Here is a 20183-nt window from a genome sequence, read left to right as displayed (position 1 = left end):
AATCATTCTTTGTCCCATGCCATAAAATGATCTCTCCAAATGGATGGACGGTATGGATAAAACACATACATCATCGTTTGGCTCACATACCGTAGTGACATCACTTTAGTAGCTAATCCGCGTCCAATGGTACCGGGGTAGCATAATTTAAGGTCGTAATTAATCCTCGTAACGCTGGCATTATACACATAAAACGTTGTGGACCACACCACTGTAAATAGTGGTGATTGTTAGGACCGGCCAAAAAATAAGGTAGATCCACGGCTAATATGGGTTGTGGAAAGAGTGGTCATGGTTGAAACCTCTTTTAAAAACAAAGATATTAGCCTGATACAAAACTTTTGTGGCCCCACCAATGTTTCAACAACGGACGTTCAATCTGTAGTTTTTCATATTACGTGGCCGCTAGAGTTTTGGATCTGTCTTATTTTTGGGCCCATGTCCTAACATAATCTAAAAACAGATGGACCGAATAGATTTATCACAAGCATTATAGTGAGCTCCACTAACTTCCTATGGCAAGAAGTTGCTGAAGTGTAAGAGGCAATTGCTGAAGGGTAAGCGCAGATACGGAGAGAGCATTAAATGTGGAGAGAGAGAGGAAGGAGGAATATGTTTGTTTAAAAAAAAAAAAAAAGTGTCATACCCGTGGAAGGTGTGCACATGTGATGGGTTTGAATAATGCATCAGATGTGTAAGAAATCCAATCCATTAATCAAATAAAGTTCTTTGTAAGTATATTAAAGGTATAAAATATAACTTTTTTTATATCAATAGTACATAATATTTTTATACAAGAAATGTGGGTTGTCAGAAACCTATTCCAATAATCTAGTTTCAACTTACATATGTGGATTCAAATATAAAATCTATTTACTAATTTTTGCCTGATAAAATTTAACTAGTGAGCCATGTTCTATAAACGAGCTAGATCCTTGACACGTGTTCCCAACATATCCATGTAATACATGATGTCATGTGGCCTTTCATAAGTAGGTATTATAGGCATTATATATAAATAAAGAAAAATACTTCAATAATTTAATGCAAGGATAGTTGGACCAATTTAAATGGTCCAACTAGTTGTGTGTGAGCATTTCTCCCATCAATATAAATAATATTTTTATTATAATTTTGTTAAATATGAAGACTGAAAAAAGAATATGGATGGAAGTAGTTGAGAAGGGTCTTTGACGGCTTGTTGTCTAGCTGAAGGTATGGCCCTTGAGAGAGTGGAATGGTGTGGAACAGGATTCATGTAGCTGACCCCAAGTAATTATGACAAGTCTTAGATGATGATGATGAGGAGGAGGAGGAGGAGGAGGAGGAGGACGATGATTTATTAAATATCGACTCGAGTCAGGTCTACGAATCGACCAGACCCAGCTGAACATTGAGTCAAGTTTTTGGGTTTTCAAACTATGGTTTTTGCAGACCATTCTTGTCCAATCATCTAGTCGGGTCTGGGTTTCAGAACCTGATTTCCACTGACGTTGGCTAACAACAGCATTTTCATTGAACTGCCAATCCCTGATTTAAACCAGCAGAAAGAATGAGGTTCATGGTGTAGGCCAAAACTGATATCCTCCACTCACCATGGGCACACTTGGGTGTCCATATGAAAGCAAACAAGATGGTTTTTCCACCCAACTAAAAATACAAGGTGTCTTGGTTTAATTCAAGATGGCTTGGCTTGGATTGTGATTTTGGGCCAGGAAAAGCAGAAAAGCACTATCCTGGCTCATAGAGTTCCAGTTTCCCAACCCCCCATACCGATTCATGTGGTTCTGACGCCTATCGGATGAATGGTTCAGGTCAATGCATGTGTGCCATATTTGTAATTTTAGATTGACATGGCCTTTTTGGTATCTGTCAAGGACAAATACAACTTTAAATGCATGAAAAGATTTCAGAAGTGCATTAGAACCAGGAGACAGAAGCTCTGATTAACATGAAACTGATGATACATTTCCCATGCCAAGTAATCATTTATAATACTATCATTTTGCATAATCATGAGTTACATGATACATGGAAAGTTGCAAAACTATCCATATTGTGTTCTCACATGTCACAGTCATTCAACTGGCTAATCACTAAAAGTTCAGACAATACAAGGGAATGAATAAGCATCAGACATCAATATCATGAACATAACATGCAAATACAGATAATCACATGCTACCTATGAGAAAGGGACAGTTTGCTCACATGTTTCTCTCCGGCATTATTGTACCGATTAAGCAATGTGTAATCATTTTCCATGAGGTAAAGATCCACAAAGCTCACTTTTTTGCAGTTCCTGAATATGCTTGAATGGATGGCTACCTAACAGTAGTCCATGAAAGGAGAAAAGGTATCAGTCACATGAAAATCCTTACCATCGGCAAAATTGGCATAAATAGCACTTGTTTCTATTATTGAATAGTCAAATAGTCATTGTCTCACCAAGTAAATATCAGATTGCAGCGAATGCAATGCCTTTGGAGGGGCAGTTAAGTGCATTAAATCAGGTTATAAGTTATAACATAAAATTCCCTGTTTTTAGTACACTCCAATCTTTAAAGCATAAAAGACCATCATGATGGTAAAGTTGGTATTTAAAAAGCTAATATAGTAAAATACAATAAGAGTGACCTGAATCCAGTTATGGGTATTGTAATTATGGTAAGCTCTAATTCTCATATTTTCTCAGATATTGTCAGGATTGAAATTGATCACTAGGTCTCACAATTGAGTGATGTTGAAGTCGATGACACATTCCTGAGTTAGAGATCCTTCAAAACTAATAGTATGCTGTGTCCTACAATTGGAGACCAACTGAAATAAATAAACAGTCGTCAAAGAAAAGGATGGTCTACTTGGAAAAACAAGCAAAGCCTTGTTTCGCCTAGAGTTGGCAATATCATTAATACATTGGTTCAAGAAAATTAAGGAGTTGATTAATTTCTTTACTGGTATTAAGGGGTTAACCAAAATGATCGGAACATAAAAGCCAAGCATTCTTGGGCAGATGGATGGTTTTGACTTTTGAAGGAATTACTTTTGCACTAATTAAGTGTACAGTGTATGAAAGAGCTAAGAAACCGATTAATGTATCCTTTGGCGTGATAAAATGCAAAAGAAATTATAATGGATCGAATATGTTGACCAACTGGAATCAACGGTGAAACGGCTTGACAAATCAACTCACCAACTTCAAAGAAGCATACAAGTACCAGTAACAAGATGGCAAAAGTGCAAGCTAGCATGCACCCTAGATAACTAAATCACAGAGAAATCCACAAAATGGGAGATGGAATAAAGTACTTAAAAAAAGGAGTCTATGATGAGTGTGGAGACTAGCTCTAGAAGAATAACACTATGCTTTCATGGCAACATACCCAAACATCTCTATTGTAGATGTGGCACTAGTGTAAGGCTATTGGGCCAGTTGATTTGATGGTACATCATGTATCTCAACAAACCATATGAAAAAAGCTGAGGTAGGATGTGGCACAGATGCATTCTTAGCATGGCTAGACCAAATGAAGGCCAAATGGAAGCGGAAGTAGTCCATCAAATCCAGGCCTAGTCCTATATAGGGCATGATGAAACTGGGCCCCAAGCACGTCCGGTTCGAAGAAATTCATTCTGGATTGGGAGAAATTGTTGTTTAAAGTGTGAACTGTAAATCGGTCATAACTTTTGATCCAGGAATCATCACGGGACGCATGACGTATCGATCTTTATGTGGCGGGCCATCTGGGGTCAACCGACCCACATAGTGGGTCGCGTCTATCCGTTTCACGAGAAAATGCACACTTCCAGTTCAAAATTAGGATTTTAGGAAAAATTTATTATTTTTAGCAATTCTGATTTTTATTGTATTTCCTTATTTTTAAAGTTTTAGATTTCCGTCTTTTTTAGAGATTGATTGTAATTATGTTGGGAACCCTCCAATAAGGCTAATTTAGGACTTTCTATATTTGGCAAAACTTACTATTTCAGGTAGGTTCTATTCTAGTTGAATTATGACTTCTATTAGGGTTAGAATTTGGCTATTTTGGGTAATTTCAATTTGGGGTTTTATTTTATTTTATATATTAATGGTGTAATGGATAAATCATACACATTAGACATTATTCAATAAAATATTCAAGTTTTCTCTTTTTCTTGTGGATTCAAGAAATTACCTTGTGGATTCAAGGTTTTAATCACTTGAGGATGACGGTGATCTTCCTCTTCACCCTTTCACACTCTACCTTGTGTCAAAAGCCAAGAGGATCGAACTGTAGCAACCATCCGATCAATGGTGCAAGGTTTACTGAAAATGGAGTGCCAGTCCACATTAAACCGGAAAAACTCACAACTACTGGTTGGTCAGAGTTGTCCAATTGCATCAGTTTTGGGGCTATAGCCTACCCTCCCAATGACCCACCAGATCAACAGTCTAGATCACCATAGATGTTTGCCATGTGTACACTGAACCAGGAATTGCTTAGAACTTCCATGATGCATGCAATGTAGCAGGATACTAAGGTTTGTCATAGCTCTAATCTTCTACACAAAATGTGCAGGGGATGTTGTAAAACTATGAGTGCACAATACCTACTCCAAAGGTCTTGAAACTGGATGGCAGAGGAAGATGAGGGTATATCGGAGTTCATAGACTTCCTTTCAATCTCTGATTGTCAGTTCTCATGTCCTCTTGGGCTACAAAAAACATGGTACAAAGTGGCGTCTCAGAAAATAAAAATAAAAATCTAGGCCCTTGGGTTATTTAACTTATTGGGTATGTGCATGTATAAGAGAAAAGTCGACAGCATACAAGTCGATGTTTGAGCAAGGCCTGACATTTATGGATCTAATGAGCATAGAGATAATGTTTGCATTGGTAGCTATTGAGTTTGTCCTTATTAATAACTGTGGAATTTTCAATTATGTTGCTAAGACAAATCATTTTTTTTTTCCTTGAAAGGTCTAAGACAAATCTAAGAAACTAAGAAACACGATTCTGACAATTCCTCACAATCAATAATGACCAATGAAGCAAACATTCAGATTAACGATTACCAGGTCTTGAAATAAGATGGATTTTGGAGCGGGGCCCGGCAAACTTCCAGCTGTCTTCATCCAAAGACTTCACCTCCTTCTGAAGCACAGCCATCACATTGGATTTCAGAACTGCAATGTTGAATAAAGCCAACTGTTAAGTGCCAAAGCAATTAAGAGGGAAAGGAAGGCTATCTATGCTCAGAAAAACAAGAGCCCGGAAACTAAGAAATCTCTTTAACTACAGAGAAAGTGACTGATCATTACTGGAAATCACTGGAAATCAGTACAGATCATTACTATCACCGAAAGAATCGATCAGAAACTTCAAAGTCCCAGTCAACACACACACACAGAGGAAACATCAGGAACCTAGAAATTAGAGTAACAAAAACTAAAACCTAATGCACCAAGAACTCCCAGAAAGAAAAAACAAAAAAATTGAGAAAAAACTAGAAATTGCATGAAAAACGAAACCCAGTAAATCTGAAGTCCAAGAAACCAATTTTTTTAAAAAAAAAAATTGCAAAAATGACTATAATAAGCCAATAGGAAACTCAAGAAATGAAAAGAACCATGGAATTTGCGGCAAATAAAAAAGTAGAACCCAAAACTTTGACCCAATACCCTAGAAATCCAAATAAAAACACAGGAATTTCCAGAAAGAAAAACCCGTAAGAAGTAGAAAAGCCAGCAGAAAACCCTAAAGACGAAGAGATCCCAGCAGAAGTTATTGGCCTCTTGGGTCTCTTTCATTCAGTGGGTTTCCATGCAGCCTTATATGATGCAAGATAGGCCCTAGGCTCTAGGGAATTTGTGTCTACACAGCCTTATAATCAAACCACTCGACAGTTGACATAATGTCTACTACTTGAAACACCCCTGACATTGGCGGCACCAGAGAAAATGAGGTTCAAGCACCCAACAGAGTGACACTCCCGGCACAATTAAAAGCACCGTTCGTTCACTGAAAAGTGATACATGACAACCTTGCAATGGGTCCCTTACTGGATGTACAGGCACGAGTACTGCTTTGGAAATTTCAATTAACCACCAATAGAGAATAAAACCACTGTAACTAGCATTCCATTTTCCAATTTTGTGGCTCCAAACGCTGAAGAAAATCATCTTCTATGCCTTCTTAGTGGGGCACGAGATGCTTCAAAAAAACAACATAATTGCAGGAAATGGTAAAAGTATATAGAATATTTGAGAAAATACAATTGATACTGGTTCAGGAATTCCGCCTAACACTTGACGAGCAGCAAATAATATGGTTATCCATAATGACAGATTAAAGTCCGGCTATATTTGGATGCACAAGTGAATTGAATTGCAAACAGTTAATTTAAACAAGAGAAAATGGCATTTCCTAGTATTCATAATGAGGAGGAAGCCTCAATTTGTGGCTGCACTCTTTTCAATTCGAACTTGAAAGTAATGCAATAGCGCTGGTATATGAATAGTCCAGATGCTCCAATTTGTACATGTAAGGCCCGTGGTTGGGGGATCCAGACCATCGATTGGAGTAACCCTCTGGATGAGCGACAATTAAAAAATTACAAGATAATAAAATTACAACCCTTCAATGATGGGGAAAATCAGATCAATGCTCTGGATCACTGAAAGATGGGCTCCGCTTCTGCAAAATGCATGCCTAATCCCTCGAAGTTGAGGATGGTAAATTACAATTTGGCAAAATTTCCACGCCAATTAGATGAGAAATCGCAATTCATTTTCGACGGTGCATCCAAACACAACCTTAAAGAAATATAAGAAGTATGGTTTGAGAGAGAGAGAGAGAGAGAGAGAGAGAGAGAGAGAGAGAGAGTACCAACGAGGGCTTCTTCCTTGCGATCTTGTGCGGAGATGAGATCGGTTGGGAAATGGATTAGGGAGTTGTCGTCTCCCAGAACTGCTGCTGGTCCTGGCCCCACCACCTGCGGCTGCGATGCGGACGATCGAGCAGGGGAGCTCATCTTCTCTCCCAAGCGACGAAGGGAAACGCGATACGAACGCTGTTGGCGCCAAGGTTGCTTTTTTAAGAGTAGATCCGCCACGCACGGGTTAAATGGGAGCACGAGCGTGCGTTGCCAGACGTTAACATGAGGGTCGTTTAGGTGCAGGGACGCCGTGGAAACGGATTGGCAACTCCCCCTGACACCAGCCCCGTGGCTGGTGGTCGGTGCTGTGTGGGCCCCACCATGATGTATGTGTTTCATCCATTCCGTTCATCCATTTTTAAAGATCATTTTATGGCTTTAAAATAAAAATAAGAGGGATATAAATCTTAGTGGACTACACCATAGGAAAAAAATAGTGATTGGATATCCATCATTTAAATCGTCCTAAGGTCCACTGTACTGTTTATCTGACATCCAATCTGTTGATTAGGTCATAAAGACCCAGATGAAGGTAAAAAACAAAGATCAGCTTGATCCAATACTTTTATGGCCCCCAAAAAGTTTTTAATGGTCGACATTCATTCAACACTGTTTCCTGTAATGTGGTCCACTTGAGATTGAGATATATCTATCCTTTTTTTTGTAATATCATAAAATGATCTATAAAAATAGATGGACGGCATGGATGAAACACATACATCATGGTGGGGCCCACAGTGAACCGAACACCAGCCATTGGCTAGTGTCAGCGGGAGTAGCCAATCCGTTTCCGGACGCCAAGGGGCTAGACCACGGGCGCGGATTGGGTACAACCCCCACCGGACCAAGCTAGAGAGCGGACTGTACTGTCAGGGGTTCCGTGAGGCCCACCGTGATGTATATGTTTTATCCATGCCGTACATCCATTTTGACAGATCAAATTAGGGCATGATCTCCAAAAGTAAGCAGATTGAAGGGTGGACCACACCACAGGCAGCTGTGGGGATTGAAAGCTTACAGTTGGACACTTATTGGGGGCACAGAAGTTTTAAATGAAGCTGATATTTATATTTTTTTTCCCTTCGTAGAGGTCTATGTAACCTCATGAACAGGTTGGATGGAAAATAAACATCACGGTGGGCCGTGGGAAATTTCAACGGTAGGAATTGAATCCCCACGGCTTCCTATGGCGTGGTCCATTTAAGCCTTCAATCTGCCTCCTTTTATGGCTCGTGATTTATAATGATCCGTCAAAATGGATGGACAGCGTGGTGCACCCCAAAGATCCTCCCTCTCTAGATGGGTCCTGGTGGGGGTAGTATCCAATCCGCTCCCTAGACCACCCCTCTTGTGTGCTTGGATGACACCTACAAGCTATTGTGTACATTGTGCATGTGTGCATGAAATCCAAGCCGTACATTCGGCATACCACACCTTGGTTGGGCTTGATCTCAAAAATTAGTATAAGTAGGTGAGCCACTTAAAAATTTATACTCAAAACATCTAAATGCATGGGGTGTGGCTTAACTTGAGTTTTGGAATACAGAAATTTTTGGAGTCACATCAAATGATATATAGACATAACGGTATGCATTACACAAAATTAGGGGTCCAAACTATCTTCAATGGTGTGGCCCACCTGACGTATGGATTATCATGATTTTTGGATAACATGGTTTACCCTAGGCAGCATACCAGATGCACCAGGTCGATCTCACAGAAGTTCCCACCACGTGGCTTTGGGTCCAGCGGTCATTGTTTGAATGTGTACCGCTTGATGAAGTGGGTTGCGTCACGGGTACCCGTATTACACGTGCTTTACATGCTGTGTCCAAACTTTGATAATCTGGCATAGCGTGATGGATGATACGGAGGCTCCAATTTGCACGGGATGACATGCGAGTGATTCAAATTAAGGGATTGTTTGGCACCTCTGATTTGAAGGGGTTTGAGGGAATTTTAGGGTATTTTAAATTCATAATCTGTTTGGCAGGGTGGATTAGAGGGTATTCCAGATTCTCCTCACTTCTAATGAGCTTTGGGTGGATTAGTGGGGATTCCAAATCCTCACTTTTGGTGAGGTTTGGATTACTTTATCTTACTTATTTTCAATCCTTGCTTTTCTTCTTGTTCTTCTTTTTTTCTTCTTATTTTTTAAGGTAAGTTTTTTTATTTTTTCTTCTCATTTTTAAAGGTAAAAGAGTTACGTGTGTAATATATGTCCCATTGATGATATCCCAAAATAATTAGATTATCAATTGTATCACTAAAATTACTTTAATAGAATTATTTGAGCAGTCCAAACATTGTCAATATAAATCAACGGTTAAGAATCATTAATTAGTCTCTCATTGTGATCCTATGCTTGTTAGTGAGGCTTAAAATTTTATCATTTTCAGTCAAAGTATATATTTCAATGAACTTATTACAATCATTGTGTCAAACATCACACACATACCCTAATTAGAGATATTAGAGTTGATTTAGTAATTAAATTCAGACTTATATAAATATAATATATAATTTAAGTGTATAACTACTTTTAAATTATAAAGAATTTTGAATATAGGCTGCCAAATACACACAATGTAAATCATACTTAAAGCCCCTAAAATCATGTGGCTCATACATGTGATTTTAAAAAATGAAACATTTCTATAAACTACTTTAATGGAGATCTTAGTGGAACCCCTTTTCTCCTATATCTTCCCAGCCTCAGCCTCTGGTGTATAGGATTTTCCTCAACAGTAGTGTTTTCCTCGACATTTGGTGAACTTGGAGGGGTAGGCTTGTTCTCATTTTCCCTATCAGATGACGTTGCAAGAACCTGTAAATAACATTCACAAAAAATAAAAATAAAAAACAAGTTTGATCTTTCAAGGCCTTATTTTTTTATGTTTTTTTTTGGGTTAGCTTGTTAGTACACACCCATGTTAGTGCACACACTCCATGTTAGCCACCCCCATTAGGGATCGATACCAAGACCTCAAGTGTTGAAACGAGGTAAAGAGCTTATTTGATACACCTAAAAATGAGTTCATCTTATTTTAGTTAATGATAATTATGTTTAGAGATCTTGCTCTCTGATACAAAATTAAAGCATTTTAACAATAATCATGTGTTAGAGATTGAGCTCTAATACATAATTGTTGTAAATCCAAAAATTAACTAGCAATCATATTATGAGCTTGAAAATGTGTTCTCAAGGAAAAGTAGAGAATATATATATATATATATATATATATAAGAGAGAGAGAGAGAGAGAGTCATGCTCACTTGAGCACCTACGCATATGTACACCTTAATTTGCACACGTGCAATAAGCATTTAATTTGAAAGGTCCATGTGATGCAGAATCACATGAAACCACAGGGGATGAATTTTCACCCTGATCTAAAATTCTGTTGGGCCATATCAAAGAGAAATGAAAATCAAGGGAGGAAACTATTTTCATTTTTCATGGCCCACCAAAGTTTGGACCAAAGAAAATATTTGGGCCTGCGAGGTTTCATGAGATTTTTTGGAGTCACATCACATATGATGAGTTCTAAAAAAAAGTTCGCACGAGTGTGAACTGGTGCGCAGTTGAGCCATCAGCATATATAAAAGCAATGCCCAACTTTGTCCCTGTGAAACTCGACCATTGATCAATTTTATGCAGGATAAAAGTAAACACATTTCCTCTATTATATGACAATTGTAAACACCTCTCCTCAGTTTTTGGAATGGTTAGGGGTATTAAAGGAATTTGGACAAAATGACAAAAAGGTGCATGGCTTAAATGTCATCCAACTCATCCAAAATAATCACTCCACTAAAAAAATTGGCCTTAAAATAATAAACTAAATTAAATTTTAAAAAAAAAAAACTATGCTAATACAATCATTAAGTGGGCCACACAATAGAAAACAATGGATAACCACTCCCGAAACTTCAAAATTCATGTGGCCACTTGATGGTTAGATCAACCTAATCTTTATGTAGGGTCTCATTTTCAGTGGAGTGGCCATGCTAAACAACTTGAATGGATTACACACACAACGTGCCCACGTGTCTACAATTAATTGCTTTTAAGATACAGGTAAATTGGTCAATTGCTCAAAGACAATGATGCAAATAGACCCCATTTCTTCACATTGGGGAATCTACAATTAATTTTAATTTGAAAGAGAGGGGAGGTATCCGTAATAATAAAGAACAGCTGAGGATAGGTATACTTATTATATGATTGATTAAACCCATTTTATATTGGGACTAACCTGACCAATGACATAGCTTTTTTGGAACTGAACATGGCCCGGTGCATATCTATAAGTTGAGGAATGATCACCTACAACCTATTGTATCTTATAGGCATAATAAATCATTTTTCAATTTGAGCCTTGAAAATAACATTATATGTGATGTCTGATAATGGTCAGAGATTTATTAGTTATCAAAGGAAAGATTGAGTACAGAAAGGGCACACAACTAAACATCTCCACTAGTTAGATCATCATGGGTGGGAGGCCCTCTCCACATTTCCCATCGAAATTTGAACGTGCAAAGGACTCATGTGGACCTCTCATGCACGCCCCATGGGACGGAGATGTTTCGTGTATGATCTCATGTGTATGAATAGGAATGAATGAAGTCTACTTATCTTAGGAAATAAAAGCTGGTTTTAAGATCAGGGTGTATTTGATTGCACTAAATATTAATAAGAAACATCATGATATTTGGCTGCATAAAGTTAAAAAACACTAACCTTGCATGCAAGGCTGCAGTAAAGGGAGTCCTGCAAGCTTCGTTCACATACGCAGTCCGTCATGGTATTAGATGTGTGAATTTTTGTCTGAGAGGTCGGCTTCTCTTTCAAAAATACTACTTTTCTTCCATTTGAGGTGAATGTCTGCAAAACAAGGAAGAAGGTGGACATAGAAAAACAATGGATTTGTTGAAATTTTAAAGAGGGAAATAAATTTCATTAGAAATAACATTTCTAGGGAAATTGGTGGAAATGAAAAACTATTTTCAGTGTTTATTCTTTCCCCAATATTACTAAGGGTAATCTATTTTTTTTTTTCTTTTTTTTGATAGCGGACTTTATTTCCATGAAAAATTTAGGACTTGGTACCAAATCTTCCACTATCATTAATGGCCCATCTATTATTGTCACATATGTAATAACTTTGAGAGGATCAGCTAAGAATGGGACCCATGTTGAAATGCGTGTACACAGTTGCGATCATATGATGATAAGCCCCACGTGGAAATAGAAATAGTTAAGATGACAATGGACCCCACGTAGTTAAGATCATTTTTCGATAAGCCCATGTGTAAAAACTCAATGGTATGAATGACTAGAAATATTCCCACATGGTTGGGATCATCTAACAATTCCCCACGTAAAATACACATGGTTAGGATCGATTAATGATGAGCCTACGTGGTTAATTAAAATCATTTAATGATGGACCTATGTGGAAACATGAATGGTTAGTATCAACTGACAAGAAGCCCACTACAATAATGTAGACTTTTTGCAACGACTGTTTTAGGGATGAGTCTAAGGATGGCATGACATGATCTCACATGGATATTATCATCTAATGATAGCTTAATGTTGGGGCGCCCCACATTATTAAGATCATTTAAGGATGGCATGACATGGAATCACATGGATATGATCAACTACAATGGCCCGGAAATACACATGGGTACGAGGGATTAGCAATGGGCTCCTTATGGTTAAGATCATCTAATGATAGCTTAATGTGCAAATACATGGTTATGATTGATTAGGAGCCAGACATGGTTAAGATCACCAACTATGACCTTATGTCGAAATACAAGTGTTTCTAATTGACTGATTATAAGTACCACCTTGTTAAGATCATCTCATGGTAGGATTGATGAGGGAATGCCAATGTTTAAGATTGATTAATGATGGCACACTTGGTGAAGATCAGCTAAATGGTGAAGGAGAGAGAGTAGGGATGAGATGGGAAGAAAGAAGAAAATGAATTTTCCTGTTAAGTGAGGGAATTGTATTTCTAAACTTTTGAAATGAGTCATTTTCTTTAAAAATTGAAATTATGGAAATGAATTTTCTATGAAAGTTTTGCAAAAAAATTAAAAAAACAAATAACAAAAAATTTATTTCCTTGAAAAGTCAATTTCCACTATTCAATTTCAATAAATTTAGATCTTATTTTAGTCCATCGTAATTATGCATTAGAGATTATATTTCTTTTTGTCAAGATTATTTTTAATCCTTACTAGAAAAAAGAATGTGATCTCAAATACATAATTATGATTTTAATTAAAATGAGATTGACACATTTTTAAGTGGCACCCAAACAGGGCCTATAAGTTAATGCATGTATTTGGAAATACAAGTACCCATAAACTTTTCAAGTGGCACTCAAACACCTTCAATGCACACATATCTCCCACCATTTAGAAATGGTCGTGGAAATTTAATATCCATTTCAATATACGAATTTCAAACAAAGTTTTAAATGCGCATGGTAAGATTTCCACCAACTATTGTTGGATGGTGGGAGACGTGTGCTCATGTACTTCTAGTATACACATGGTGAAAACAAAGTTTCTATTTTATGTACTCCAAAATTTTGTTGCTATAATTAGAATTTTCTTTATTTTCTTTATTTTGGCATGGACATGCATATCCACTAGTAGCTGGGATGGATAATGTATGTGAAGGTAGAAAGATGTTTATATCTAGCATGCAAAAAACATGAGCCTTGTGGAAGAGCATGTAACAAATGAAACAAGAGAATACCAACCAACCATCACACACAAATTGAAGTTTAGGTGGAATTTTTGTTTAAAACCGACAAAATGAGAAAGTAACGTAATAACAACATTATAAATAAGCATAACATGAACAAGTTAAAATAAAAGGAAGAAAAAACAAAAACAAAAAAAAAAACAAAAAAAAAAAAAAAAAACAAGAGCATTCTTTCAAGGAAAATTTATTTCACCTTATGTCAGTGTACACTATCCATACAGATGTAAATTTTTTCCATGCAAATGGTGGTCTAGCTTAGCAATGAGCATTGAAAATTTGCACCTATCATTACAAGTTTCAAGATAATTTTTTCATTTTCAAGCTCATCTGCTGAGCTTGATATATAGATTCTAGAATTATTATATGATCACTTTAATAAATTCTAAAATCTACGGGATTGCCTTAGGGCTTATTTGGCAGCCACTTAAAAACTAGTTCATCTCATTTTAGTCAATGGTAATTATACCTTACAGATCATATTTCTTTTTTTATAAGGATTCATAAAATCTTGATAACCAACAAACATGATATCTAATACATAATTAGGATCAACTAAAATGAGATGGACTTAATGTTTAAGTGGCACTCAAATAGGTCATTAAATTTTCATTTTTCCATCCATTCCCTTTTCTTTTCTCTTGACTTTATATTATTTTTAAAAGAAAGAAAAATCCTTTACATATTTATAAAATTAAAGTTTCATTCTTTTACTTGAACCCAAAGATTGTTCATAGAACTTAAGCCTACAACTATCTCTTTAAATTTACCAGTGAATATCTTTGAGTTATTTTTCAAACTTTCTAAAATGGAAAAAGAAATATAACATAGACGATCAAGGTAATCGCAGACGTATGATGCACCGTAGCGTAACCTAATTTTATTAAAGAAGCCTAAGCATTGTTTCAAACTAGATGGAAAGCTTAGAATTTGTACACATGTTCCATTGGTATAAGTTTATGCTTGATGGGCAGGGTTCTACATGTGTGTGGAATAAGCAACTTCACGGATCCAATGCAATAATCTTATTACCACAAGAAGGTAAGTTTACAAACCTGTACCCCTGAACAATCAAACAGCTTGCGTATATCTCTCAAATTAACGACATGGCAGTATATATATTTCCGAATCTGAAACATGATTCAAGGAATACATTAAGTTAAAATCAAAATGAAAAAAAAAAAAGAATTATACATTAACAAGATCATGTCTGTTTTTCTCTACAGACTCATTTTATAGAACTAATACAATTATCAATAAACAATACCATAGAAAACAACAAAATATGTTTCTCTAGATGCATATTGACATCCTCCTTATGAAGGCTAGGTCCGATTCTTTTTTGTTTGGACCCGCCCGAATGGTTGTACATCCCATTGTCCAATTAATGAAATGATAGTGGATTGGTTTTTTTAAAAAAAAGAAAAAAAAGAGAGATGCATATTGACATGAATGTGATAGTTAACAATGCATGTTATTTAAAGTGATCTTCTTTTTTAGTTTTGCTATGATACGTCAGCTTAATTGTCATAGGGATTCATCAGGACTTAGTAGTTGGTTATGAGGTCATATTTCAATGATTCAAAATGTAATTTTTTTTTTAATAAATCTTAAAAACTAAAATAACCCACAAGCAAAATTCATTTTCTTCAAATCAAGACGTCCTGAGAATTTATTTGCAGGATTTAAATCAAAACCAAAATATATTCTTAGGCCTTTACTAGATGCCTAAAAACAAGTTCATCTCATTTTAGTAAATAGCGAAGTGTATTGCATTAGATATTAAAATGAGATGAACTCATTTTTAGGTGTATACCCAACAAGGCTAAGGTGGGAAAAAGATCATCTTCATTAAAGATAAAGAATAAAGTGGAATCTTAAATTTCATTCAATCTTGAAATATGAAAGGTTGAAGAAATTAAAGAAGATTGAAAGCAATACCTGAAGATATTTGTGTTCGGAGTGTTCGACCAGACAAAGGCTACAAATAGATGTACTACAGTTGATGCAAAAGTAATTGAACTCATGCCTCCTAGTATGAGAATGCAAGATACAAACATTACTGAAATTTGTGGAGAGCATGACCTTCAGCCACGATGGTATTACTAACTTCTTCTTCTCAATCTGCTACCATGAAACCAAAAATAATTAAATATAACTAGCCATTTCTCAAACGAACATCATACATTTTCTACTATGAAATGATTAGTTTTTCATTAAGTTTACAATGTTAAGATAGAAGGAAATGCACGTCGTTATGTGAGGTTATATGATGATCAAACAATGGGTGGGCCATAACTATTAAATCTTATTGATATTAAGTGAGACCATTAACAAAGTTAAGCATGATGATCAAACAATGAAATTTCATTTCATGATATTTGGTGCAACTAAACATAGTCTCAAAAACCCAATACAGGGGCGGTAAAATGTTAGTGACTTCACTTGAAAAAATATAACTTCTTTTTCCATAAAATCCAACAAAAAAATATGTTAAACCTCTTGATTTACAAGAATACCATTGGATTTCATTTTTCAACATTAAAATTAATATTAAAAAAAAAAAAAAAAACTAAATCAATACCATGTCTCAAATCCAAAAAATAAATCCAACTAAAATAAAAATAAAAATTAGAAGTGCAAGCTAACAAAAGAAGATAAAAGGTTGATTATTAGATAACTAAAAGCCAACTAAAAAAAGTCCATTCTCAAAACTAAAAATAAAAATTAAAACTTGTCGATTCATGAGTGTACCATTTGATTTTAACATAAAATTAATAAATAAACATGCGCAAAACCATTACCAGTTCATTATCATGGCATGTATGTTTCAAACACCAAAAATCCAACATAAAAATAAAAATTAAGAAGTTCAAACTAAAAGATGAAAATAAAAGTTTGATTATTTAAACGAAACAGAAGTTGAAACTCACAAAAAAAATCATTTATTTATAAGAGTACCTTTTTCTTTCAATGTAAACTATGATTACAAGAAAAAAGAAGAAGAAAAGAAAAGAAAAAACATATTCCCATATCGTTATCATGGGATGTATGTTTCAAACCCCCAAGATACCAACTAAAAACAAAAATCATAAATTCAAAAAAAAAAAAAAAAGTTTGATTGTTAAAACAAGAAAAACACAACTTACAAAATAAAAATAAGAAGTTCAAAATCGAAATAAAATAAAATTATAAGGATTTATGAAATCACATACGTTTCCTTCTTCTAATACATCTAGAATTTCTACTTCCATATTTGCGTTTTGCGTTGTGCAAGTTCTCTCCCTACATTCATAAAATGAGTTTTCTTTCTTTCTTCTTTTTTTATAAAATAGAAATTGAAAGTTTCCTTTTTTATTATAAATGCCCAAACAAGAAAGTATGATGGAGAAAATCTCTCCAAGAACCCAAAATATTATATTCCGTACATATAAGAAGAGAGTGATTTGCTTAAAAAGAATTTCGATTTTCCCGGCAATGGGTCGTCCAAGCACGCACCCCGGACCCGGATTAGATACTATCCCGAGCTCGGAACAGTCTGGGGCTGAGGGTCCCACCATGATGTATGGATTTATCAAAACCGTCCATCCTTGTTAACATATCATTTTAGGTTATAAAACCACAAATAAGGTAATCCAACACTCAAGTGGACCACACGGTGGGGATTAAACTCCCATCATTAAAAACTTCTTGAGAGCCCCATAAGTTCTGGATGCAGTCACACGTGGCTACTTTTATAAAGACGGAAGTTAGGTGATATCCACTTCATATATCAACTATCCCGTATCATGTTACGATATTAGCTCAAAGTAGAAGTATATCCAGAGATAAAGTCAGCCACATCACAAGAAATAATAAGGATGAAATACTGACCGTTAAAACCTTCCTAAGCCCACCGTAGCCAGTAGGATGCGGAGAAAACACAAATATTACCGTACGCGGCTTCGGCGGATCCACTGTGGAGCCCACTTTGACGCCTTTGTATTATATCCACGCCGTCCGTCCGTTTCACCAGCTCATTTTAGGGCATGATATCAAAATTTCAGCATTTTCAAATCTCAGGTAGACCACACAAATGGAAACAGAGTTGATTGAACGGCTAGCATTAGAAACTTCCTAAGGCTCATCGTATTGTTTACTTTGCATCCAATCTGTTGATAAGGTCATAAAGATCTGGATGAAGGTAAACAACAACATCAGCTTGATTCAAAACTTGTGTAGCCCACGATAAGTTTTTAATGGTAAATCACCATTGTTTCTTATGGTGTGGTCCACAAGAGATTTGAACGTGATCATTTTTTGGATAATGCCCTAAAATGATCTGGTAAAACAGATGGACGGCGTGGATATAAGACACATACATCATGATGGGCACTACAGTCGGGGATCCATCCAGCGAATCCGCGTCCCACATCACCCGGATAATCCCCGAATCACGTTTCCATGGTAGGCGCTCGATTCCAGCTATTTCTTGCGTTATTGACCGCTTGAGTTTTGGATTCCTGAAATAACACGGTTGAACTGATGGTTGAACGGGATGTTAGTATGTTACTCGGGCTGCTTGTGATACTTCATATGCAGGCGCTGAGAAATTGTACGTAGTGTCATATATTAACTCAGATAAAACCGACCAGACTGTGAATACCATAGTCTGCAAGTCCGAATCGAGTAGTATTGAATTCTGATCCGTGGACACCGGTGGAAACAGGACTGTTGAATATTTTTCATTTTAACCGTCCAATAAGTGACCATCAATCTGATAGTCAGATAATTGGCTAAGCTTAGAGTTTTGGTTCATAATCAATCTAGACTTAAGTAATATAATTTGGATGGTTTAGCTTAACAAATAAGCTAAGGAAACAGCTGGATGAAGCTGATATAACACAATATCAGGGTGGACCGCAGGTAAGTAGTGTACCAACCCTGGCTGCTTAGCGATCATGATTCAAGAGGGCCACTCCGGCTGAAACAACGGATGGTGTGATCTGTTGTTTTCGTGCAGTTGTGTCGTACCTGATGTCGGTTCATCCGTGAGGGCCGAGGGGTCCTACTCCTACCTGACCCACATCTGGGATCAAACACATGAATGTAGCTCAGAGGTTGGGGGTGAGGATATATAGCAATATGAGTCGCTACTTGTGCAATATTCAGGCCATCCATTAGGTGGGCCCAATGGTGCATGTGATCGTCCCTTCATCAAGAGGTCCTGATGCATAAGAAAAGATGCTGCTTAGTATTCAACAATAGTCCACATTCAATGCACACGGTCAGACCCAAGATGAAGCATGGGATGCATATAAATCAACGGCCAGGATCTCAGTAAACCATTCACGTCTGTTATCCCTCTGACATCCATAACAGGGTTCTTTTATTTCGGCATACTAGGCGAATGCCAAGGATATACGGTCATGATTGAATGATTCAGCAACTTGGACCCACGACTCGCCCGAGTTGGGGGTTTACTCAGGTATTGAATTTGAACCGTCAACGGTCCGATCCACTGGTCCTAAGCTCCAATCCAGTCCATTGAATGTTTTAGGTTTCTAAGTCTTTTATTAGGTGGGCCTTATATAATCAATGGTTTAGATTGATCAAACCTATTAACCGTTGGATACTTTGACTAGCGTTTCAGTGGGCCGCCTAGAAGCTGTGATTAGTTTAGATATGCAAAGGGTGGTTCACTTCTCTATTATGTATCCATCCAGATTATTTCAGGTAGTCTTGATCGATTTGAACCATTGATCATGTGAGGCCCACGTAATAAAACTCTTATAAGGTTATGCTATTTTTAAGTTGATCATTTGTCTATTAAACTCTTCCAAACTGAATGGTTGGATCATCTGATTGAGATAATCCACGCTGGGCCAATCAAATGAGTAGTCCAGGTTTCGAGTATGTACGCCACGTGGCATGATACCAGGCAAGTCTTGGGCTCCCTAATGGAGGGTGGGCCCACTGTTTGAACACGATCAGACCATGGAACTACAATGGTTGTTCCAATTTTAATTGATACTGTCCGGTGAAACATCACATGAAAGTCTTCTCCTTTAGAGAGAGGGTGTCCAATGGCCCTGGATTAGGTTCGACCAATCAGCTACACATGGGCCCGATTAACCTGAAATGTGTGGTCCGATCACCCCCATTTGGCTTGGTGCGACTTCATGCATGCATGAGTTATGTTCTAAATATCTTATATCTTAATGCGTGTGCAGCCCACCTGATGAAGGAACGGATTAGGAATATTAACAGGGCAATTACAGATTTGATCAAATTCGGGCCAGTCTGGATTGGGCCCGGCCCAACTACTTTTTTGGGTTTGACTGGGCCCCGGATAGGGACACGGGCCTTTCAAATTAAAATTTTAATTGAAGCTGGCCCGACCTGAAACTAAGCCAGGCCTGGGCTGAGCTCAGGCCCGTTAACAGCCCTAAACCTAACCCATTCCTTGAAATGTGCACCAAAACACTCTCATT

At 36.9% G+C, this 20183-nt stretch overlaps 2 protein-coding genes across 4 annotated transcripts; both read right to left on the bottom strand.

The window, feature by feature from the left end:
- Window positions 1-1975: 1975 nt before the first annotated feature.
- LOC131233585 (protein SAMBA) lies at window positions 1976-7162 on the bottom strand. Of its 3 annotated transcripts, none has more exons than XM_058230357.1 (4): window positions 6869-7162; window positions 5056-5166; window positions 4591-4695; window positions 1976-2328 (listed from the first exon to the last, which is right to left on the bottom strand). In XM_058230357.1, the coding sequence occupies exons 1-3, from the start codon at window positions 7011-7013 to the stop codon at window positions 4646-4648; spliced, it is 306 nt and encodes a 101-aa protein (XP_058086340.1). In that variant the 5' UTR covers window positions 7014-7162; the 3' UTR covers window positions 1976-2328; window positions 4591-4645. The 3 variants fall into 3 exon arrangements, with proteins under 3 accessions (XP_058086340.1, XP_058086339.1, XP_058086338.1); XM_058230356.1 differs by having other exon boundaries at window positions 4595-4695; XM_058230355.1 differs by lacking the exon at window positions 4591-4695 and having other exon boundaries at window positions 6869-7156.
- Window positions 7163-9579: 2417 nt separating this feature from the next.
- LOC131233707 (protein RGF1 INDUCIBLE TRANSCRIPTION FACTOR 1-like) lies at window positions 9580-16964 on the bottom strand. The gene is made up of 5 exons (XM_058230493.1): window positions 16926-16964; window positions 15652-15834; window positions 14766-14840; window positions 11665-11808; window positions 9580-9744 (listed from the first exon to the last, which is right to left on the bottom strand). Exons 1-5 carry the CDS (start codon window positions 16962-16964, stop codon window positions 9580-9582), a joined length of 606 nt encoding a protein of 201 aa, XP_058086476.1.
- Window positions 16965-20183: the final 3219 nt, after the last annotated feature.

The sequence above is a fragment of the Magnolia sinica genome, chromosome 18 (genome assembly GCF_029962835.1).
Source record: "Magnolia sinica isolate HGM2019 chromosome 18, MsV1, whole genome shotgun sequence".
Classification (NCBI taxonomy): domain Eukaryota; kingdom Viridiplantae; phylum Streptophyta; class Magnoliopsida; order Magnoliales; family Magnoliaceae; genus Magnolia; species Magnolia sinica.
The sequence above is the reverse complement of the archived record's forward strand: the minus strand, read 5'-3'. Positions and strand labels throughout refer to the sequence as shown.

Excerpts from the sequence above, each read along its gene's own strand:
- LOC131233585 (XM_058230355.1), bottom strand. The coding sequence starts at position 7,013 with ATGAGCTCCCCTGCTCGATCGTCCGCATCGCAGCCGCAGGTGGTGGGG. Across the intron at positions 5,167-6,868 it reads CAAGGAAGAAGCCCTCGTTG|TTCTGAAATCCAATGTGATG; the intron begins GTACTCTCTCTC and ends TCAACATTGCAG. Across the intron at positions 2,329-5,055 it reads CCATCTTATTTCAAGACCTG|GTAGCCATCCATTCAAGCAT; the intron begins GTAATCGTTAAT and ends GACTACTGTTAG.
- LOC131233707 (XM_058230493.1), bottom strand. The coding sequence starts at position 16,964 with ATGGAAGTAGAAATTCTAGATGTATTAGAAGAAGGAAAC. Across the intron at positions 15,835-16,925 it reads ATGTATTAGAAGAAGGAAAC|ATTGAGAAGAAGAAGTTAGT; the intron begins GTATGTGATTTC and ends TCATGGTAGCAG. Across the intron at positions 14,841-15,651 it reads CCGAACACAAATATCTTCAG|ATTCGGAAATATATATACTG; the intron begins GTATTGCTTTCA and ends ATCATGTTTCAG.